The sequence below is a fragment of the Habropoda laboriosa genome, unplaced genomic scaffold (genome assembly GCF_001263275.1).
Source record: "Habropoda laboriosa isolate 0110345459 unplaced genomic scaffold, ASM126327v1 scaffold84, whole genome shotgun sequence".
NCBI classification, from domain to species: Eukaryota; Metazoa; Arthropoda; class Insecta; order Hymenoptera; family Apidae; genus Habropoda; species Habropoda laboriosa.
Genome location: NW_017100202.1, coordinates 15,610 through 39,098, shown reverse-complemented (window position 1 = coordinate 39,098; position 23,489 = coordinate 15,610). Strand labels below are relative to the sequence as shown.

The window sequence follows — 23,489 nt, the reverse complement described above, 5'->3', positions numbered from 1 at the left end:
AATACACATAGGCTAAACTGTCACCAACGTTACAGGTACATGCTATATATTTATTTTGTTCTGTATTAGAATCTGAATTTGGCAGTGGAAGAACTGCACACACAGTTAATGTTGTAAGCATTCCTTGTTCTTGCAAAATTAACGAATGTGCAGCGTGGAATGAACGAAGTAGTGCTATAAAAACGTCTTTCGTTGTAGTCATTTCACCGTTAATTGAAGGGCAGAAAAGTGCTTTATTTAAGTATTCTATACTTCCATGTACTGCAGATCTGGCTGCAATACTTGCTTTGGTACCTATTTTTTATCATACCCCAATTAACACCATCAGCAAGTGCTAAAATAGCTGAATTTGATCTTGCTACAATACCAAAACAATCTGCTATTGGTTCCCCATTATTTGTGTTATTTGTAGGATTTTTTTCATATAATGTAGTAGCAATTCCATAAGCCATTTCATGAGGATTAAACCAATCAGCAATACCAGCAATTGTAGGAGTTGTTGTTGATGCTACAAATAAAATTATTTTTTTCATGCACATATATTATTATTTCATACTTTAATAGTGTCTTTAATACTTACTATTTCTATATTGTTCACCTTGATCTAACATATCAATGTAGTCTATATCAATATCATTAATACTTAAATGTCTTTGTTGTACGTTAACAGCTGTAAGTCCATTATCTGGACCAGTATGAGCAGCAAATACATCTGTACCTTCCTGAAAATTTCCAAGCTGCCTTATTGGTAATTCTTCTGGATTTCTACCATGCACAATTGCTGGTCCTTCTTGCTTTGTTTCTAAGCTAAAAGTACAAAACATGCATTATTATGTATTTGGAATATTATTTAATAAAAAGTATTTCAAAATAATTATTACCCATCAAGATATCGTGTAATAAAGCAGCCACTTGTAAAATCTTGAGTTAATGATCTAGGACTACGTAAAGTTTGTTCCCCTTGGCCTATATTTTCTACAGCTCCAGCCAAATTACTAATGGATAGTTGTCGCATAAAACCAGCAACCTTTTTCCGCAAGCTTGGCATTCTTTTAGGAAATTAAATTTGAATACAAGTGAAACAACAATCAATACCACATATATAACATGATGTTATAAAATTATCAATATATATTGGTATATTTAAACCATAATATTGTCTTGAAAAACACGTTCTTCTTTAAACCTTGAAAAAAAAATACACATTATAATTATAAATTAAATTTTGTCATTTCAAAAGAATTTAAGAGTTTATAATTACAATGTTTATATGTATGCTTGAAAAAGCAAATATAATACAGTAAATGATTGAATGGTTAAAGTAATAATTGTACAACTTTTTAAATTGGAAATTTACATTTTAAATTAATATCTTTGATATCCTTTAATCCTTTAATCTTAGAATCAAACACTATTGTTATTCTGCAACGCAAATTGGTCATTAAATTCGCTACCAACAAGTACTTCTAAACAGACTTTATGTAAATATTATAATCATACCTGAAAAAAATTCTTACTATACAAGAGTGAAATCGTAATACATACTGAAAAGCACATCGTTTTCCACTTTACCGCCATATTGATAATGTGTCAATAACCGATGAATTCCCTTACAAGTAGAATTTACACTCACTTCACTATGTCTTTAAGCATGAAAAAGTTACTTTAATTACTAAGGAATGTCCTAAGTTTTATATACAAATATTCTTTATACAATAAACTATTTCAATGAGGATAGTAAAAATGTCAGTTTTCCCTGATATTGAGGTATGTGTGTTCAAAATCATCAAATATCACATAGAACGATTGTCAGAATTAATTTGAATAAATAAATTACAATTGATGGTTTTAATCTTTGAATATATCATTATATCTGATAATCATGTCGTGTATTCAACAATATGCATCTATATCTTATCCTTTTTAATCTGTTTTGACATTTACCAAGTCAATATGGCGTTCTCTCCACAGGTGAGAGACTACGATTTTCCGCGGTTGTTTTTATAGTTGTATTTCAGTGCTATTTGCAAATATATTTATAAAATAATTTAGTAATTTTTTGAAAATGTCACATTCGTGTAATGAAGTTTGGTGTATTTAATAAATAACTTTTCAATTTCACAGGTTCCTTTCAATACGTGTTATACGCAATGTGCTTAGATGCATAGTGACACAAATATTTATTCCATTCTATGGACTTGTCATTACGTAATCATCATTTAAAATTCTGTCACTTGTGTGCTAGGAATAAAATTATGTGCGTGGTTCCTTTTTGACATTTCCTTTAGGTATCGACGCGTATACAATTGTAAATCATTTTTTAAGTGAGACAGGTGTAGCATGTTTTTAATGTTTTGTTATCATAAGAGAATTAAATTGCATGTGGTTTAATTTTTCCGGGTGACAAATGTATTAAAATTTAACAAAGTTGGTTTATTTAATTGTATAGTGTATATTTAATATTAAAATGGTTAACATTCTAAATATAGTGTATCAGATGTATAGACATACATATTAAATCACTTGAAATAATTAAATATTTAAAGAGCAATAAAGGAAATACAGGAAGAATAGTTGTGTGTAAATAAGAACATAAAATGTTTGAGTCTCCGAGAAGCCTCCGTGAGGTTTGCATTGATTTCATCTGTAACAATGTTTTGGGTTTATGTGAAGTACACCTTGGTGATACGGGAGAACATTCCCCTAATTCACCAGATGCAAGTACTTGTAGTAAGTATTATTATTTATTATAATTTAAAAAAATATTTCTTAGATTATCTTGTACTTTAGTTATATTTTACTTTGTTCTTAAGTGAGTTTAACTATCCAGTACAGTTAGTAAAAGTCATTTTAATATAATAATTTGTTGTAAAGTATAAAATTTTTAGATCAGCAAGTTAATTCATCAGTACATAATAATAATACAGATATTTTGGGTGCAACAACAGCTAGGGCATCTAATGATGGGTCATCAAGTTCAGCAACAAGACTTAGTTTTAGACATTCAGATGCTTTTTTACCTGCTGAAATTTCGGAACAATTATTGTCTAACTTGTGTGAGAAGAAAACTTTGTCTGATGATGATTTTTCATAGACATGTGCGACTAAAAGATGCATCTGCATTATCAGCAAAGGGGTTAAAAGTTTTAAAACAACATAAAGTGATACATCTGGTTGTAAATGGGTTAAAAATAACTGTCAATGACCTGATAAGTTGTTTAGGTGACTGGAGTGTACAAAATCTTAATTTATTATATTTATAAATAAATAAAATGTTTCATTTATGAATAGTTTGTGTATTTTGTAACAGGTATTGCGTCATTGTAACATTAAGCAAATTGAGGGCACTGCATACATTAAATGTATCAGGAACAGAATTTAATAAACATGGTTTGGAAATAGTTGTTGAAGATCTTCCTCTTCTAGAAAGTTTAGATATTTCATGTACAAAGGTTGATGATATAACACCACTAAAAAAGTGTAAAAACCGTCTAAAAACTCTTAATATGTATAATTTAAAAATAGATGAAAGTGCAAATTTAATCTCAGTATTATTGGAACTAAATGAACTAAGAAACTTAGATATTTCAGATGAAAAAGATATGCATGCTCTTAACTCTGTGTTAGGGCCTGCAAAACCAAAAATAACAGACTTTTTGAAAGCTGTACATTGTATGCCATATCTAACTAATTTAGATTTATCTGGTAAGTATCACATAGTTTATTATTTTTATTTGTTTCTATATAATATATAATCTTTTCTGTGTTAACATTTAACATAGGTAAGGGTGATATAGATCCAAAAGATTTAAAAGAATTTATTAAAGCTCATCCATATTTGAGGTTTTTGGGACTTGTAAGTACAGATGCTTGTTATGTTGACAGTTTAATAACTCGAACAAATGAAGATTATAGGTCTGAACTTGTTGTAAGTAGTACTAAAATACTGTATAAATAAACAATTACTAACTATAACTATGTGATATTTGTGGCAATTGATTATAAAGCAAAAAATTGTAAAATAAAAGTAATTAGAAAAAGTTATTTTCTGAAAAAGCTACCGCAATAATATATTGTACTTTTTGTTTTGCATAAAATAAATAATATCTATATTACTATATAAATCAGAAATGTATCTTTGCAAGTAGAAATGTTTGAAAATAACACTGTAAAATATTTATCTTCACTTTAGGTTAGTGGTACAGCATCAGAATCTCAAATTTTAGAAGCTCTCAGAAGGTATACATGCAGACCGCTTTATCTTGAAAAATGTTTATTTAATTTATTCCGTTTAACACACAATTTTCTTGAACCACGGGTTGACGTTATAAAGTTAGTATTACCTGGAATGAGAGAACATCCACAGGAAGTTCGTGTACAAGTGCCATGCACTGCATGTCTTTATAATCTTACTAAAGGTGAATTTGCCATCGTGATTCACCCATCAATACTTAAACAAGTTGTTGAACTAACAATGATAGCAATGGAATCTTATCCAGCTAACTACAGACTTCAGATGAATACATTATTGATTTTATGTAGTGATAGAATTCTGCAGGACGTTGCTTTTGACAAATACAGGTATTTCAGATTTATAAAATTAATATGTGTATTTTAATTTAACATATTTTATTTCAGTGAAACTATGAATGTAACAAATTTTGTCACTTCTTGTCACTTTTGTCACTATTCTACTTTATTTATGTTTAATATTATATATTTACTAATGTATAATTATATTCAACTTTTAATGCACCATTTAAATCTATAACAATACTTTATAATTAAATTATTTTTCATTTGTATAGATGTGCAAGATTAGTGCTAAATTCTTTATCAACTTTCAATGAACCATCAATGAATCGTATGTCAGTTGCTATTTGCTCAATATTAGCAGCAAAAATATCAACTGTAGAAACATCTATGCTTGGTGCTCAACCTCAGTATATGTCCAAATTGCTAGCAATGGTTAGGTCTAAAGTTGAATCTAAATCAGTAGATATAACAATGAAATTTACATTAAGTGCTTTATGGAATTTAACTGATGAAAGTGCTACAACATGTGAAGTCTTTCTCTATGAAGGTGGAATGGAGTTATTTCTTAAAGTGCTGGAAAGCTTTCAAGGAGAATCCAGTGTTGAAACTAAAGTACTTGGTCTATTAAATAATATAGCAGAGGTTTGTATTTTATAAATTAAAACAAATAAAGTATTAAATTTAATTACCTTAATTTAGTAAATTTAGCCTTAATTATTGTATAAATAATTATTCTTTATGTAATATAATTAATAATCATGAATGCAGTTAATATAATTGACTATATTTTGTGACTCATTGTAGGTGGTTCATTTAAGACCAAGACTCCTGCAACCTAGATTCATCTCCATGCTTTCTGTGTTGTTAACATCTACACACATTGATGTATCTTATTTCGCAGCAGGTATTGCCGCACATTTGCTTAGTGATGGTCCATGTGCATGGGTTATATCATCACTAATAAGTAGAGATGAATTATTAGAACAATTAGCTCATACTGTAACTCATTGGCAAACACCGCAAGGAGAAATGGTTGCATATAGAAGTTTTCAACCATTTTTTCCACTTCTGCGTTGTTTCGATGCGTACCCCGTTCAACTTTGGGCAGCTTGGGCAATACATCATGTATGCACAAAAAATCGTAAGTATAAAAATATTTTTTACGCATGAAACATAATTCCTTTGAATAAATATTTAAAATAATATAATATTACAAATAATCGTAGAATAATTCAATAACAAAAATATTGTTCACATGTTAACTTATGTTTGCACTATTACAATTTTGTAGCAAAACGATACTGCAGTATGTTAATCAAAGAACGTGTTGTGGAGATATTAAAATACCTGGAAAGTACGCATACAGAAAATACAACAAAACCAAATTTGCAAAGTTTATGTCAATCAATTCTTGAAACACTTGGATTAAATTCTTAACGATCACTATTGCCTTCCAAAACAAAATTTGCGTACCACGAAGTTGGTATACTAGTCAATGTTTATCTCAATGCAATCTTATATCCTGTTCTTTAGACCAAATAATTAAAACTGTTATGTGAACACGGATATTTATCAAAAGAGGACTGAAATGATACAAGTCCAGGATATTGCTATTAAACTCTATAGATTTAAATTGAGGACCTGAATTATGAAAAGTAACTCTGTGTATCATAAAATATATTATGCATAGACCTCATACTCAAAAGTATGTTGAATACATAGTATAAGTTACGTTTAAAACCTGATTACTATACAAAAATACAATTAAATATTTGAAGATATACATTGAGCTTAGATGAGACAAATTTTTAATGTTCTAATATTATTATTATATTTTTAATTGTTAACTGCATTATGTCTAATATTTGTAATGTTTTAAAGTGGTTTAATGAATTGAAAAAAGAAAAAAAAAAAATTAATGAGTAAGTGCTAACGTTTGGAGAATTAATTTAAATATCTATTATGAACTATATCGTTTAATATTATAAAGTTACAAAATATAATTAATATTTAAGGTTCTAGTCTAATAAATTCAGTAATTAAGTATGTTGTTGCAAAATTTATATGATTTACTGACATGTTTGAAGTATTTTTATTTTTTCTAAGATTACTACCGTTAATCTTGCTGTCGTTAAAAGGAGTAATAATGTTAGACGTGTTATTAAAAAATCAGTATATACTATATAACTCGCAACTGAATGTTATCGTTAATAATGTGAAAAAAACGATTATTAGACTAGGATCTTATAAATATAATATGCTTCAGACATTAATTTGTTTGCATTATTATGTAATCATTATGAAATACAGTAGTAAATATTTTGTTGTGTTATACTTTTAATATTTTGTATTCAGGTCTTCAATTTCTTCTGTTAACACCTACACCTTTCCATTAATTGAGGAATCTTTAGAGATTAATTGTGCATTTACATGCCTTCAGAGATATAAAGAAATACAAATTTCTAATAAAACAAATATAACAATATTCTGATTATATCTATTACTAAAATAGTATTAATTTGTATGAACAAAATTTATCCTTCTGATAACATTAACTGTTGATCTGAAATGTAAAAATGGCGATTTAAATGCTACTGAATGTTAATAAACGCAAATCACTAATCTCCCGAAGTTAATTTTATTTAACCCATTCCTTATAATAATAATATGAATATATATGAACCCAATAAAACATTCAATATGTGATTTTTAAGCCAAGAAAATCTTTATTGACCACCCAATCATGTTACATTTATATGTTACACTTATATCTTAATTATTTTCTCTTTTCTTTCTTTATTTCTTTTTTTAATGGAACGTAAAAACTGTTCATGAAATTTGTATGATTATCACTCAATTGATGCTGATGCTGCACTGCACCTGCAAAATACTTAGCGACATGGAAGTAACGTTACGAAATGTGGTTCGATTATTAATGTGTGGAAACTTGGCTCTCCTCCTAACATCATAGCACAATGGATTAATAGTTCAAAAACATTTTACACGCATCTTACAAATTAGTAGCAATATGTTTGAGATAAAATTGAGGATGTATAGTTAGTAATAAATAAATGAAAGTTGCATATATTAGTATTAATATATGTCATTTTTTATAGAAGTTATAACAATTTATAAGTTTCGCAACTTTCACTTACTGTGCATACAAAAGTTACTATAAATTATAGTAATGTGGTATTTACTCTAGATATTTACATTGCAGTTCAATTCTTTTTATTTCATGTCTGAAATATAGTCTTGAATATAAGCTTATAGAACTAAGAAATTTGAAATCATTGAATAGACATTGCTACATAGTTATTACGAATATATTAAAACTATACTGTAATAACAATACTTAGATTGCCGCATTGTGAACATGATGTTAGTCACAATTATATCAGCCTTTATATTATACCAAAAATATTTCTAAAATTATTATTGCTATATTATAATTTGTTAAAATCATTTTCTAAACCGCTAATATACTTTTTTTCATATCGCGTATACTACAAAAATTGTCCTCTTTGTGTACAATTTAATATTATCTTAATATATTTAATGCCATTATCATCCTTATTAACAGTCACAATTAGTTTTATGTCATTTAAAATCGGTGATCCTTTTTATATATTACGTTGGTTTAAATTGGAAAAAATATATCATTTTAAATGCAAATGTAAATTTAATATTTCATTAAAGTTCAACTGAATTATTATTTTAACAAATGAGAAAAATATGTTAATCTTATTATAAATATTAACATGCCAGTCATAAAAATGCAAAAATGATTATATTTTCGAAAATATTCTACAGTGATTGTTAAGAAATTAGTACTCAAGTTGTGGTAAGTTGAAGAAATAATTACAAAGAGAAAAGCATTATAAGTTACAAACGATGGTACCTTACAATTATTTAGATATGCATAAAAAGGAATGACACATTTTTTATTTTATAATAACTCAAGATACAAATGTAAATTTTGTTCAAAATGCATAACAGGTTAATGATTACAGTTTTTTGTGCTAAAATAATATTTAATATTTATAGTTATATATATATATATTTGTGTGTATGTGTATATGTGTAGATGCACGCGTGTGTATGTATACACACCCATTCAGTGCATTTTTTAAATATATATTAATATAATATTATTAACATTCCAATGATTTATATATTTTTGTAATCTAAATAAACTGAAGTTCTTGGAAACTAATAAAGGCTGATACTACGGAATTGATTGAAATTCATTTTTAATTAAGTAAAAACATAATTGAACTGCAATAGCAAATTATCGCTGATCTACATTTATAATTTTCATATGAAGATTTATTAAATCAAATATGATTAATTGTGCCCATCTTTGTCCAATCTTTTTTTTTTCTTTTGACATGAGGTTTTTTCTTTCTCTTTTTTTTTCCCATCGTATCAGTTTTTTTTTCTGTGGACATATCATAAGAATTTACTTAAATACCTTAGCTGCATGATAGTGTAATGCGTGTTCATATAAATATGTAAGTTTTGTGTAACCTATAAATAAGATATGCACAAAAACTTACAATATCTAATGTTACAGTGCACGTGGCCATACTCTATAATATTTGAACACCAATTATTATGTAACTTAAAAATATCACAAAATATTTATATCTGCAAAATTTACGAAACAGCAAATTGTTATATAATTATACTTCTCTGTAAAGTACAGTTAAAATACAAAGTTATGTATACATGTACAACTCTATAAATGTATTATTTCAACATAGGTGTTACATTGTGAATAACATTTAAAATATGACCAAGTGTTAAAACTGAATGAAAATTTAGAGCACAAAGTATAATATTTCCTAAGAAAGCCAATGTATCTAGATATGAATTTCATAATATCCACTGCAGAAAATAAATGGATATTTTTTAATATTTTCAATTTTAAATGATAACATCAAAATGTATAACTTTTTAAATTAAATCATATAGATACATCAGAATATTAAGACAATGATCTAGTACATACAATAACTGACACTGAAAAAATAATAACTTTACATTCATTCAGGAATAGCTAGTGAATATTATGGTAATTTTTTATTTAATTATTTATCTATTTCTAATTTTGCAATAATACTACTTCTGAGAATCAATACTTCACCAGCTTTTCCTATAAATGTGACATACTATAATACATAAATTGATTGTCCAAACCAACAGATCTCTAATGTTGCAGCAACTGCATAATGCAAAATGTATTTCGAATACGCATGTTTAACATATATAAAAAGTTATTGATTATGCTTTCATCAGATATTTTATGTTTGAACAATCACAAAAAAAAAAAGAATAAATTATAATATAAACCACAATAATGTAAAAACTTACCTGAATTCGTAAAATTGCAGTACAATTCTTTAAAACGGTCAATACGGCATGTAGTAACCTCGTCTGTAACTCCTATATACAAAAAAATCTTAAAAAAAATTTCGAATTGTTGAAATTGAAGATGTGTTGAATTGTAAAAAATACCTAGGTCTCCTTGTAGGTCTATATCCGAAATATGCACTACCACGTATGATTCCTCTGGCTATACCTCGGTAGCCTCGTGCTCCTCGTGGTCCCCTAAAAATTATTTAAACATATTGTGTTTATTGTCCCTAAGTAACATTACACATAAAACATATTAAATACAATATATTTCTCAAGCACCTGTTTGTCACTGACAGTCCAGGTCTATTTGTTCTTTTAGGCATTACTTTAATTTGACGCCCTCTAAACATAGATTCATCCATAGCCATAGCTGTTTGTACAGAATCACGTTCTGCAAACTCTATGTAAGCAAAACCTTTGGGATGTCCATCAAATTTATTGCACAATATTGTTACTCTATTAACACTGCCACAACCATGAAAATGTTGCTCCAATTCCTCTGCTGTAGCGCCATAATCAACCTTTAATTTTGCAAATTTAATATTACTTGTTTAATCAACTAAAACAATAAATACTTATTGCAATTTAAACAAAATAGTAACTTACATTACCAACATAGATGGATCTATTATCAACTTCCATTTTGTCTTCAAGTGACATATTTAATGGACTTGCTGAAAGGTAAGAAAACAGTATTATATAAAACACTTTTATATACAAAAATTTATGTAAAAGAATCATAATATTAATTATTAATTATACAAGAAATTAATGCAATCTATATCTTACTTATTCCAGGTGGACTACCCATATTCATCTGTTTGTCCACTTCAGATTGCAACTGTTTTAATTTTTCTGCTTCTTCTTCCATTTCTCTAACACGAGCTTTAATAGCTTCTAATTCCTGTAACACAAGAGATAAATTTCACATAAGATAATAATATAAAAAAACATGTAACAACATGTATTTATTAATTGTATATAAAATATATAACAAAATTAAACAAAATACCGGATCATCAATATTTGCTTCACTTAATTCTCGTTTTACTCCATCACACTGCATAATAGCATCTCCATCTTGACCATTTTCGAGACCATCTAGACCGTCAATATGATCAGTAGTTAAAAGATCCGATTCAGACATTTCTGTAATACAAGATATTATATTTATTGTGCACAACACTTTAGTAGGATTAAAAAAAAATATATATATATATATTTACATATACACATATATATGAGCAAATAAAGTAAGCATCATTACTAAATGCAGGATCACATATTTCAGAAATTTATACAAGGTGTCTCAGATTTTGTTGGTCAAACTTTGTCAGCATGTTCTATGGGTATAAATAAGAAAAAGGTTATATAAACATAGGTATTTGAAGTTTTATTAAAATATTATAACAAAAATATGAAATATGAATGGAATGATAACAGATTTACAAGTACTATGATACAAAGTAGGAATATATCAGGAATAATTACATCTAATCTGTTTAGGTGAGATGTATTTATTATCTGAACTCATTGAAGATGATGAATGTAATTTCTTCAAATACCATTCTTGTGTTGTATCATAGTAAGTGCAAATTTGTTACCGTTTCCTTCACATTTTGTATTTTTGTTATAACATTTTAATAAAGCTTCAAAAGACCTATGTTTATATAACATTTTTTTCTTATTTATACCCATAGAACATAGCAGCAAAGTTTGTCAGGAAAAAATTTGAGGCACCTTGGATATATAAATGCAGAATCACTATTATTAACGAATATACAAAATATAGCTTAGGAAAATGTTTAAATAAAATCCAATATTAAAAAAGAAATAACTAAAGCATTTGGCTATTACTTAAAAACTATTGAAAGCTACTGCAATTAAGTATATTTCACAACTAAGACAGAAATATGAACTAAAAATGCCGAATAGTGCACTTACAAATATTAAAAAATTACTTCAATTAATAATATAATTTATTAAAGTCAATCTTAGTAACATATAAGAAATTATATTATTCTTGTAAAATTAACGTAATCATAGTATACTCTTTAATACTGATATACAAAGCCGGCTATAATTGATTTAAGCACCCATATAATTTGATAAAAACAACACTAATAACGTGCAATGGAACAAAATTATACGTTCGTAATCTTTATAATGTACAAAGAGCATTAATACTTATTACTGTTAATTGTACAAAAAAAATACAACGTACGTGTATACCTTCAGATGTTTCTACTATCTAAAATAATAATTTTATGATAAATTTAATAATTATTTTCAATCAACACTTCACGATGTTCTACAAACTCGCTAAACGAGATTGACGCTACCACCGAACAGGATGAACAAAATTTAAGGTTTACATAAATTAGAAAATCGCCTTAACATGCATTCAATTTATGATTGGTCGCAACGAAATATAGGAATTTAATGTTATTGGTTACTTGAAGAAATCCAAATTTTCGCGTACATGAAAATTTAAGTACTTTCGAAAATTTTTTACAAAAAGTATAAAATGAAATTTAAATAACATTATATAGTTTACTTATAGATGATAAACTTTTTTTTAACCTTATTGAACGGGAAATAATTTCTTCTACTACTGTTACTACATTGGCATAGTACTGTTTTAGTACTACTTTTTAGTATATTTTTAAACGGTTTTTACATACGGAATTATGTAGAAACAACGTGTTATCATTTTCAATTTGAAACAGAAATTATATTGTAAATGTATGCACACAAATTATAAAATAGTATAACTTTTTATAGAACTAATATAACTCACGGTTAGTCCTGGCGAGTTTTACATTTGTCAGTTTCGACAACGTTATAGTAACATTTATATAAAATGACGAATTTTGTTTTACATATCGTATTATAAACGTTTACGTTTCTTTCATTTGGTAAAATTTTTCACTAGACTGACAGTGGGTTAATTAACACTACTTTAAGGTTATAGACAATAAAGGCTTAAATCAAAAATGTGTCAAACAAACCGGAAACCAAAAATAATTATTTTTGATTTAGGTTAAAAACTGTTCCTTTTAGGAAATGTTATTTATCTTTTCATTATATAAATTAAATATGAAATAAATAGAGTAGTAATTTAATTAAATTTCAGATTACACTTTGTGGCCATTTTGGGTTGATACTAATGTTACTCCACCTTTCAAAAAGTAAGTTTTAAACAGTATAATTTTAATATTTCCTGATTATAGAAATACAAATTTCTATTGAAACTGTTTAAGGAAAGGAAGTAATGTAGTGGATTTTGATGGTCAAACTATAAGATATTATAAAGAAGTACCTGAAGTTTTAAAGCATTTATCAGAAGAAGGGTATGAGCTTGGTGTTGCATCTCGTACATCAGAAATCCAAGGTGCTAAACAGTTATTAAATCTGTTTAACTGGGAGAAATATTTCAAATATAAAGAAATTTATCCAGGAAGTAAATTAACTCATTTTTCTAAGTAAGTTTTAATAAAATCTAGTTAAAAATCTGTTAACTTTGATTTCAAATAACTTTATTTATTTCTACTTTTATAATAAAAATTTGGGATGAATTATTTCTTTAACAGAATTCAAGCAGCATCTGGTGTTGATTACAAAAACATGATATTTTTTGATGACGAACAAAGAAATATTGCTGATGTAGGTAGACTTGGTGTTACTTGTATATTTGTACAAAGTGGTGTAACTGTTGCACTTGTGGAAAATGCTTTAAAAAATTTTTAATATTTATGGTTTTAGGAAAATTTATGTAGCAAATTAAATATTATTTTTAATTTTTATGCAATACAGTATTATGTAATATAACATTGTATGTTAAAATACTATATGTAATAAAAATTATGTCATTTGAAATCTTGAGTAATATAAATACAAAATTAATTATATGTTCTTAAGAATAATTTTTATTTCATGCACTTAAATTTGATTAATCATTGTTAAATAATATTGTAAAGGACTACTGATAACAATATCATTGTTACTGTATTGATTTAGTATTTTGAAAAATTCAGCACAAGCAATTTGAGGATTGTCAGAAGATATAGTGTGCAATAGTTCTGTTACTTTATCATCTGATAATGACAAGCATAAAAGACTTTTCAAAGTATTTATATCAAAATGTTTAAATGGACATCCTCCTTCATACATAGGACTTGATATATTCATCTAATAACATATTAAAAAAAAAATCTGTTTGAATTAAATATTGGAATTTTATGGTATAAAAAAGTTTTACTTACACACATTGAATTACAAGTGGGTGACTTGTAATTTCTTCTAGATCCTTCTAAACCATAAAGATGCCTAATACTGTATATAAATTTTTTTTCATTTGATTGCCAATTATGTGAGCAAATAGAAGAACAGGAATGGGGTTTGGAATATTCTTCCTTCCAATAATTCACAGCATCTTCTAAATGCATTCCACCATCTTTTAAGAACAGACTATAATACAAACGAGCATAATGGCTAAGTCTATGTGTATTCCGTAGTTTTGTATGTAAATGTTGCATACAAGGTGGAAAATATTTTACTTCTATATCTATATTTTCTCTAGTTATATGTCCATATACATGATTTACTTGAAATATTTTACAATGAACCTTGTGATACAAATAATCAAGTCTGGTATCATGATTTATTGTATATTGTGCTTTTGATTTTATGCATGATAATTCTTTGGTCATATAAGTGGAAAACAACGACGTTAATATATTTTTCCATTTCGAGCAGTATACAATAGCATATCCTGCATTCAAATCTAATTTTCTTTCCTTGATTAAATCTGGTACTAGTTCATATCTCACTTGAAAGTTTAAAATAAATGTAATTTTTAAATGGATGAAGTTATTAAAATTATTTCATTTATTTGTAAATAGGCATATATATATATATAGAACATTATACATACCTTTAGTTACGAAAAGATTACAATCTTTTGAATGATCTTTTGATACAAGGTGATTAAAAACATATAATTTTGAAAACAAACTACATATGTCAATTAATGTTCTGTTAATCAATTTTTCTTTATCTGAGAGTAATCTTAGTTGACGCAAGATGCTTCTGAATAATCTATGTAACTGTCGAGGTAAAATATAATTTAACCTAGTTTCAAATAATAATATTTCCCTAGTAATCCAATAATTACATAGATCTTGTGACACCGATGCTAATAATCTAAAATAATTATATTAATTACGAAATTAACTTTAATAATTTAGTTATTCGTTAAAAAATTATTAGATCGTTAAATAGCGTAATAAAAAAAGGAATGTCTTTACAAAACACTTATTGTAACTATTTATGTAAGAACTTACCGTAATGTAAAATGTCCAATTTTATCATAGATTGAATTTTCTAATAAATATTCAAAATTACCACTAAATTCATGAGCTTTGCCCTCATGTAGCAAATGTAAATATTCTAACCTAGCAAAGACGCACTTTTCTAAAACGTGAAGTGATACTTGCCCTGACGGAGTTATAATATAAAACATCTTTCCAATAAATAATTGTTTTTGCAATTAGCATTTTCAGACACTGTTAACAAACTTTTAATTTAATAATTGTCAATGTATAATATACTGCAATGATCAACTGTATATCAAAATGATTAGGAACGAATGGCACATATAACTTTATTTCTTTGTTACACTTAGTATGATGTTTTAATATTTAATACATTTTTATTATTCATTTGTATCATACGTAAGAAAATAAATCATGATTGTATTTTGTTGGTTATTTTGTCACATTAATCCTTTCAAAGTGGCATTTTAATATTTCAAGTAAATATTTAATAGTATTTTTGTAATTAATAAATTTAAATGTTCTGTATTGTTTAACCATATTCAAAACCATTTTTAATTCACTTTATGGTATTTACTTAAAGGATCATATAGGTCGCGTAAAATTTAATTATATGGATTCTACATTATTAACCATGCGATGTGTAGTAGAATATACTTTTAGGAACACTTATTCTTTTGGCGGGAACTAACGCAATATGTAATGTAAATTGTATTCAAACTTTTAGTAACATAAGTTGGAGGATAATAAGGTAATTTTGTTTTGCATATGCTTTATGTTTGTTTAATATAGAAAGGGAAAAGTAAGAACTCCATTAAATCATAGATTTTCATTGAAATGTGTAATATCGTTTCATTTGACTGTTCGATACAAATAGGTTTTATCGTTGTGCTTCCCGCGTACTTGAACTTACAACGTGTACTTCCGCCTTTATCGAGACATATATATAAGATATACGAATAGAATTAACTTGCGCGAGACTTAGCTTACCGTCAAGAGCGTTTAAGTGATAGTTTGCACAGATAGATAGAAATAAAAGTAATACAATAGCTGACAATTATGTTTCATTCATAACAGCGTACAAATGTACAATTATAATCGAAAACAAATTAGAAGAAAATTATTTTAAATACGGATGTGAAAACATTTATTTTTAGAGTGTGAACATTCTAATTGCTTCTTCCTTTTTAAAACGGAAATATAATTCAGAACAATACGTTTTTCCGTTGTCGTATTCTTTTTGGAAAAGATTTATTTTAGTTGTTATCTGTCATAAATGACTAGTTGGATTCTACACCTTAATATTGTACAGGGTTTTCCAAGAGCCAAAATATTTTCTTCTAAAATTCCTTGACAAGCCTTTCTTTACATGTAAATTAATTGTTAGCGTATTTGATTGAACTGAAAGTACACGAGAAGAAAATAATTTTTCTCATTGATCAAGCACGATAAGCAACTTTAGGAGCATTTATTATATCTTTGCGTTTTATACCATATTTTATGTAATTCGTTCATAATTTACAACGAAGTGAAACAATTATTTTCTCATAGCTAAAAATAATTATTCTCGTTTGGAATTTCAGAATAAATATGTAATGGAGTACCCTATACACATGTGTGGCTATCGAGTAACATGTATACTTTTATGATTTGTCCCTTAAATTGTCACCTGTATAGTACAAATAATTCCTAGATCGTTGTACATTGGTATATTACCAGTCCTCCTGTGAAATTTTTCTACTTATATCGATTTTGTTTAAGCTTTATTAGCCATAGACAATCTGCTTGGTATTTACAGAGATTAGATACAAAATTATAAACAGTTCTTAGTACAAAATAATTTTGTGACTATAACGATTAAGGTTTAATAGCGTAGAGCAGGCCTAGGCAACCTTTCACGGCCTATTAGCAGGTTTTCTCTCCCTTTCCTTCTATCTCCTTTTCCCTCTTTTTTTTTTTAACATGTTAATAATGATAAGTATCCAGATGAAAGTTTCACTTTTGCCAGGTTTCTGGAATGCGATATTTACAGATTCTGTAATATTACGTTTAATTTTTCTTTCTTTCTTTTCGTTGCCGGGAAGAACATCTACCGGTCAGCATCAAATTTTATCGTGATGCTACCCGACGACGAACATTGATTATTAAAAGTTTATAACGCTTTTTCGTTCTTTTCGATAAAAATAAAAAAATAAGAAAAAGAAAGGACTACGATATATCGTTTTATATTAAAGTAAAAGCCACGGAAAAGAGTAAAGTCGCTACAAAATAATTTTTTAAGCAACATATCGCGATGTAATTAATTCTTCGTGTTTTTCTTTAACTTATCGTTTCACGAAGAGAAGAACGTGGAACAAAAAATTGCTCGATTTTAAAACCGAACGTTGAATAGTACGGCAGTATGCTATAGTGAAAAAGCCAGAGATTGCCCGTGCCTGAATAGAAGATATAGCTAGGTGAGCTCTCCACAGTCTTCCGCGATTACCTCTACATTTCTCTCAATTCCACGTCGGATTAACAATCGGGTGTGCCGGAAATCAGATTCAATAAGTCCCACAGTTAATGTTGCCCTTTCACAATTGCAAAGAAATTTGCTCGAAAGAATCAAATCCATGGAAAGTTCGTTTTACATGATACTCGCGATAAGTTTTTCAACACTTACAGCGAAAAGGGTCTTGAATTTTGGGAGGCTGTGGCTTCGCTGATAAAAATAAACAAGAAACATTCAGTAAACGTAGATACGTAAATTAATCCTGTCGAAGTTACACGTAATTTCCCCACTTCGGTGTACGATAAATATAATCTGTGTTGAGTATTTTTTTTTAAAATACCGAAGTTAAGTTTGTTCAAGTCTTCCCATAAATATCTTGTATAGAAGGACGACTAGTTTCTTTTTCGAATATTTTCTTCATTCTGCAAGGCAACAACGTAGAAACACCCTGTGTGTAGAAAATTTGTGTTACTTCGTATCATGCAAAACGTATACTTGTGAACAGGTGCATCGTGTAAAATAAACGAGAATATTTTGCAAAGTCGTGTGTAAAATTTGCGGTGGACACGATTGCAAAATTCTAAGGAGAAAATCGGAACGAAACGGCAATTCCACTTGTTTCGCAATTCGCTTCTCACTGTCAATACCGTTTGCAATAGCACTAACATCGAAGATTGAACAATCCAGGAAGCCTTGAGGCTTAAGCGTGATTGTCGATCGTACACTTGTCGCAAAACATTCTTCTAATTGAAATAAAAGAGTAAAACGCTTTCGCTTTACAGAAAATTCGACCGATTGCCAATTCACCCCGTTAACTGGGATCGTCGAAATCAACGTAGAGCTCACGAACCGAGGCGACGTTCATGAAACATTAGGTTCGTTGAAACGAGTGTTTTTTTTTTTTTTTTTTTTTTTTTTTCAAGCGATCGTTGTAATAATGATGGAGAACATCTACCGACAGAACATCTTTCCGAAAGAAAGAAGAGAAACGAAAGAAAAAATTCGCTGCACTGTGCGAAACTTAAAAGATTACGTTCTCTTTTCGTCTCTATTCCCAGTGCTTGAATGCTCTTTCTTATTTAATAACTTTTAACAAGCGTTGAAAAGAGTGACAAGCTATTGAAATAATGCACAGGTAGGTTAAACGTTCAAATAAAGGGAAAGGTAATGTGTGCTGATCCAATCAGCAGCAAATCTATGTGATCTTTTACAAGACTGAGATGATTCTTTCACTAATTTCTATTATTTTTTGAAAATCTATCGCTTGATATTCATTTTTGTTTTCTACGAATAAAGATAGTTCTGTCAGTTGACGAATTGAGATAGAAACGCAGCGTAAAGACAAATAATCCTTTTCACTACTGAGATTTCCGAACCGGTGTAGGTACAGGTAGGTACGCAGAGATATACTAAATTATCACATGAGTAGACAAGTGAGTTACTCGTTAGCAGTAGGGGGCAACGATACAGCCAAAGGCAGCAATATGCTTATATCGATGAATCTAAACGCAACTATGATTCGTTTTTCTAATGTTACTCGCGAGTGACGGGCAGTTTCTTTTCAATTATTTTCTTCTTTTTTTTTCTTTCTTTTTTTCTCTTCTTTAACACCTAACGAAGTGACAACTATGAACTCTTGTGAATCTCTATCTCAACGAAGTGCCTGATGTCAGTATAAAATTCTACACTGTTAAATCGTCCTACGTTAACAATACGGAGAACAACGTTCCTTAATATTTCTTTTATTTTTTTCTCGTTACGAATAATTTCATAAAATTAACTATGCTGATTTGAATTCACATCGCGATCTCGTTTGTCTCGTACATTTTTCTTACCCTTTTCTTTCGTCGTTCGTTTTTTCTTCGAAATTTCGAAAGTGTTCAACGACAGAGAAGCGATCTTTGTTACGTTTAAATTCAACGCATGTACGATTTATATACGAATGGCTATGTCTCTGATATATCTACTCCTTACGCGGCGTTACATTAAGATATATAAATAGTATTTTTAATGTTATAACGGTAACATCACCTACTTACTAGATATTGCGAATGCTATTAATAGTATTCATCTGGTATAAATACATGGAACATAACGAGTCGAATGATTAATTAGTTGAATGTCGTGAGAATTAGCATCGCTAAACGAACATTTGACTTGGAAATCTTACAAACTCGTCGTTCTCTCGTCCCTTCACCCTTCGTTTCGTTATGAAACCGAAGGCTCCGATATGTCGATAACGTTCTGAACTTCGCGTCAAAAAATTCTGTTCCATCCCTATATAAGAACAATCTGTTTCGTTAGTGTTTCAACGAAATTTCGTTCCAACAGGGACAGAAAAGGAACACGGTTCCAAAGACGATATTCGAATTGCACGCACACGCTGCTAATCTCGTCGTCTCGTTCGCGTTAACGCAGTGATAAACGTTTCTTACCTCTCGATGTACGTCTATATGTACAATATACTAGTGCTTTTCTTTGTCTTTGTATTGATCCCGCCTATCATTATAAAGTTACAATTATGATGTGTCATAGTCATGGTGCGAGCCACCACCTTTCAACAGAGAAATATGTATACCATTCTCCTTTATGATTCACGAACTACATGATATCGCCGAGCTCTCACGCAAAATAACGATCTTCGATATACATATATATATCTTAGTCTCAGCTGGAAAAATTACTCAAGTCTTACTTGCTTCATGATATTTATCGATAATTTCACATTTCTCTTTAAACGTTATCCTAATTTTAACACAATGATTTTCATTCGTCAATGTATAAGCCGAGAATTGATATCTACGATGAATTTAGTTCACGTATCGGTTTGTCATAAACGCGATGAGAGCCCTACCGTGTACAATACATACACGTATTACACAAGAAATTCGGCAGTTTTCGTTTGCTTCGACGAATCGTACGAAGCAAAAGCCCTACCATTTACGATAAGTTTACGCAACGATGAATTGTAAATCACCTACACGTTCACAAAACACACGCATTCATACTCGTTCTCATATGTATAATCTTTTCTCCTTCTTTTTTGCTTACACGATTAACAACCCACGAAGGAGTTTGATATTTAGTTACCGTATTGCCGTACATTGATTGAATGTCTTCCCTTTTCTTTTTCTTCTTTTCTTGTCCCTTTTTTTTTCTTTTTCTCTTTTGTTTCTTTACAACGGAAAGACATCGTGTTTCAGAAGGGTAACTTCTAATTTCTTAAGTAACGAATATCCTCTTAATTACCTCGACGATATTAGTTATATCTTTAAATCCATGCAGGAATGTTCACAGCTGTATTATGATTACACGATATTGCTCCTAAATTTTCGACGATCATTACGGATCCTCGAACCAATTCGAGACGATCCTCCTCGCGTTCGCGCGCTCACAACCGGCGCGGAACCTCTATTACGCAAAGTAGTAACTTCGGTGAAGAAAAAGGTCGCCTCGCGTTCTCTCGATTGTCGAATTCACAGTTTCATGTTTGTATCCCCCCCTCTACGCGTCTTAATCTCTAAACAACGAGCCACGTCGAATATGCTTCCGTCTCGAGATCGATCGCGCGTTACTTCTTCAACTTCACGCACTTACGTACTAAGTAAATACGACGTTACACACGAACCTCGAGTATCTCTTTGCTATTTCGACTTTGACACGGATATACGGTCCATTTATAATATCTACGGTACGACCACAGAGTTGCGATCTCATTCGTAGCGTCGGTCTCTCTAACAGTCGTTCTCTTTTAAAAAGTCTTTCACGGTTTCTACGGAAATATCCTCTCTCTCTCTCTCTCGGTTCAGCTCCGTTCGACGAACAACGAACAATGTTGTTTCATACGAGAAAAAAAGAAAAAGAAAAAATAGAAGAAGCTCGAAGAAGAGTTCGATTTCGTTGCCGGAGAAACCAAGATTGGACCTTGTCGTTGTATCCACTTCTTCGATGTCTTTTTATTCCACCTCGATCCGATCCTTTAGTAGGATACTGTGCCCCGTTCGTCTCGAAGAATTCAGAACTTCGTTCTCATGGTTATCCAATGAGGATAAACGGCGTCTTCGGGCATCCTTTGGCCCATGTTCAAGCGTCTCTTAGCCGGGCACGCGTGGCAACCGCCAACGACCACGTGTTCCTCGACTCTGCCGGACGTTCAATATCAGGACGTGGGCGCGTAACCGAGGTTCTTCCGCTGCAGGAACATCGAGATCTCCCGGAAGGTTGGCCTCTCGCTTTCCTCGCGACGCCAACAGTCCAGCATCAGATCGTATATATCCTTCGAGCACGCGGTCGGTTGCGGTAAATTGTCGAAAAGGTTGTCCGCGTTCTCTTTGCAGCCGTTCTCGCCACTGGCGTCGGTACAATCCGCGGCGCGATGCAATCGTCTCAGGCTCTGCACCACTTCCTCGTTCGACAAGTGCTCGTACGGAACGCGTCTGCCCAGGTTCAGGATCTCCCACAGGGTCACGGCGAACGCCCATACGTCACTCTTCGTGGTGTACTTGCCCTGTGAAGATCGTAATCGATATTATCGGCCTCTGTTTCTATTCTAAATGGGAATTCAATCAGTCGTGAGATCGATTTTAGGATAAAAAAGAATTTTCAGTTCGAACTCAACTACGGTTGTGAAAACGTGATACCTTTTTTTGTTGGTATCGATATCACGACTGTTGTGATAAATGATTCGATAGTTATGGTAAAGAATATTGAAAGCTACGGAAGTTTTATTTCATCTATTCGAAACCGACGACACATATTGATATTATCAGAGATAAAATTATGGGAAAGAGCTATGTAGAAATTAAGATCGACGTTAGTTTGAAATTGAAAAAAAAATTGAAAAGAATTGAAAGAGAAAAGAAACTCCTTTATAACTTGAGAGGGTTTCGAATGATTTTAACCTGGTTACGTTTGCACGCGAATCAGGACACTTTGTAAACGGCTGAACGCCGCGAAACATGCATCAAACAATGTATATCTCATTTTATTCGGATCAGGGAAATGGAGCTTACCAGGAATATGGATTCCCAGGCCATCCAGCGTATCGGCAGGGGCACCGTGCCATCGACTTTGTAATAATCGCATGCGTACAGTTCGTTGTCCGTACCGAAATCCGAGATTTTAATGTGATAAGCTTTGCCCACCAAGCAATTCCTGTAATCGAAAATCATCGTTATCGATGAACGCAATGAATCGACCCGTTCTGCTCTATAAACGTTCCGCGATACACGCCATTTAATTAACTCCTGAAGCACAGAACATCGCGAATCAAGCGCTTTTACCATTATTATCGTTATTATTAAACGATCGTCTAAATTCACCGATTGATCGTTATCCGTACAGTTTCCGTTCGTGCTGTCTCATCTATCAAAATTTCGTTTGGTTTAGATGCAAAAGGCAACGTGATCGATACCTAAATACGTTTTGTTTCTATCTTTCGCCTATCCTAAAAGGGTGTGCAGAGTTTTTCGTTGCGTACACCGCAAAGGGGAAAGTTGTATCGAGAACACTTTGGGAATGATTCTAGGCCCAGCCGCAGATACGTGAATCAGTTTCGACTTCGGCGCAGCCGGAGAATTCGAATACTTTTCCGGCCGATTCATTTCGAATGAAAAAGGCACAGTTCAAATCGATCTCGCTCGTCGGTATGTGGGGTGCATAGCGCGGCCGCCAATCTGCATACGCGTACGCATTCTGTGCATGGC

The 23,489-nt window shown here is 30.3% G+C and overlaps 6 protein-coding genes across 6 annotated transcripts in view; 2 read left to right on the top strand and 4 right to left on the bottom strand.

Moving 5' to 3' along the window:
• LOC108570474 (PP2C-like domain-containing protein CG9801) overlaps nucleotides 1-1,116 on the bottom strand; it is a 2,075-nt gene extending 959 nt beyond the window's left edge. The window contains 4 exon segments of the mRNA XM_017932340.1: nucleotides 3-310; nucleotides 312-508; nucleotides 581-807; nucleotides 882-1,116. Coding sequence (XP_017787829.1) covers nucleotides 3-310; nucleotides 312-508; nucleotides 581-807; nucleotides 882-1,048 — 899 coding nt within the window. The 5' untranslated portion in view covers nucleotides 1,049-1,116.
• Nucleotides 1,117-2,554: 1,438 nt separating this feature from the next.
• LOC108570457 (protein zyg-11 homolog B-like) lies at nucleotides 2,555-6,171 on the top strand. Its single transcript, XM_017932320.1, is given in 8 exon segments — nucleotides 2,555-2,730; nucleotides 2,889-3,078; nucleotides 3,080-3,705; nucleotides 3,783-3,928; nucleotides 4,193-4,581; nucleotides 4,809-5,178; nucleotides 5,341-5,677; nucleotides 5,828-6,171. Coding segments are annotated over 8 exon segments (2,337 nt in total). The 5' UTR covers nucleotides 2,555-2,597; the 3' UTR covers nucleotides 5,974-6,171.
• A 3,741-nt stretch (nucleotides 6,172-9,912) lies between these two features.
• LOC108570464 (polyadenylate-binding protein 2-B) lies at nucleotides 9,913-11,104 on the bottom strand. The gene is made up of 6 exons (XM_017932328.1): nucleotides 10,970-11,104; nucleotides 10,747-10,861; nucleotides 10,564-10,631; nucleotides 10,237-10,478; nucleotides 10,057-10,149; nucleotides 9,913-9,984 (listed from the first exon to the last, which is right to left on the bottom strand). Exons 1-6 carry the CDS (start codon nucleotides 11,102-11,104, stop codon nucleotides 9,951-9,953), a joined length of 687 nt encoding a protein of 228 aa, XP_017787817.1. The 3' UTR covers nucleotides 9,913-9,950.
• Nucleotides 11,105-12,889: 1,785 nt separating this feature from the next.
• Nucleotides 12,890-13,707, top strand: LOC108570481 (magnesium-dependent phosphatase 1-like). Its single transcript, XM_017932346.1, has 4 exons — nucleotides 12,890-12,999; nucleotides 13,094-13,148; nucleotides 13,221-13,442; nucleotides 13,551-13,707. The coding sequence occupies exons 1-4, from the start codon at nucleotides 12,954-12,956 to the stop codon at nucleotides 13,705-13,707; spliced, it is 480 nt and encodes a 159-aa protein (XP_017787835.1). The 5' UTR covers nucleotides 12,890-12,953.
• Nucleotides 13,708-13,899: 192 nt separating this feature from the next.
• Nucleotides 13,900-15,481, bottom strand: LOC108570485 (DNA primase large subunit-like). The gene is made up of 4 exons (XM_017932351.1): nucleotides 15,303-15,481; nucleotides 14,894-15,162; nucleotides 14,223-14,788; nucleotides 13,900-14,148 (listed from the first exon to the last, which is right to left on the bottom strand). Exons 1-4 carry the CDS (start codon nucleotides 15,479-15,481, stop codon nucleotides 13,900-13,902), a joined length of 1,263 nt encoding a protein of 420 aa, XP_017787840.1.
• Nucleotides 15,482-21,943: 6,462 nt separating this feature from the next.
• The window catches only part of LOC108570415 (discoidin domain-containing receptor 2-like), a gene marked incomplete at its 5' end in the record, with an annotated part of 15,817 nt that continues 14,271 nt past the window's right edge, over nucleotides 21,944-23,489 (bottom strand). The window contains 2 exons of the mRNA XM_017932276.1: nucleotides 21,944-22,291; nucleotides 22,797-22,938. Coding sequence (XP_017787765.1) covers nucleotides 21,944-22,291; nucleotides 22,797-22,938 — 490 coding nt within the window. The remainder of the gene's footprint in view (nucleotides 22,292-22,796; nucleotides 22,939-23,489) is intronic.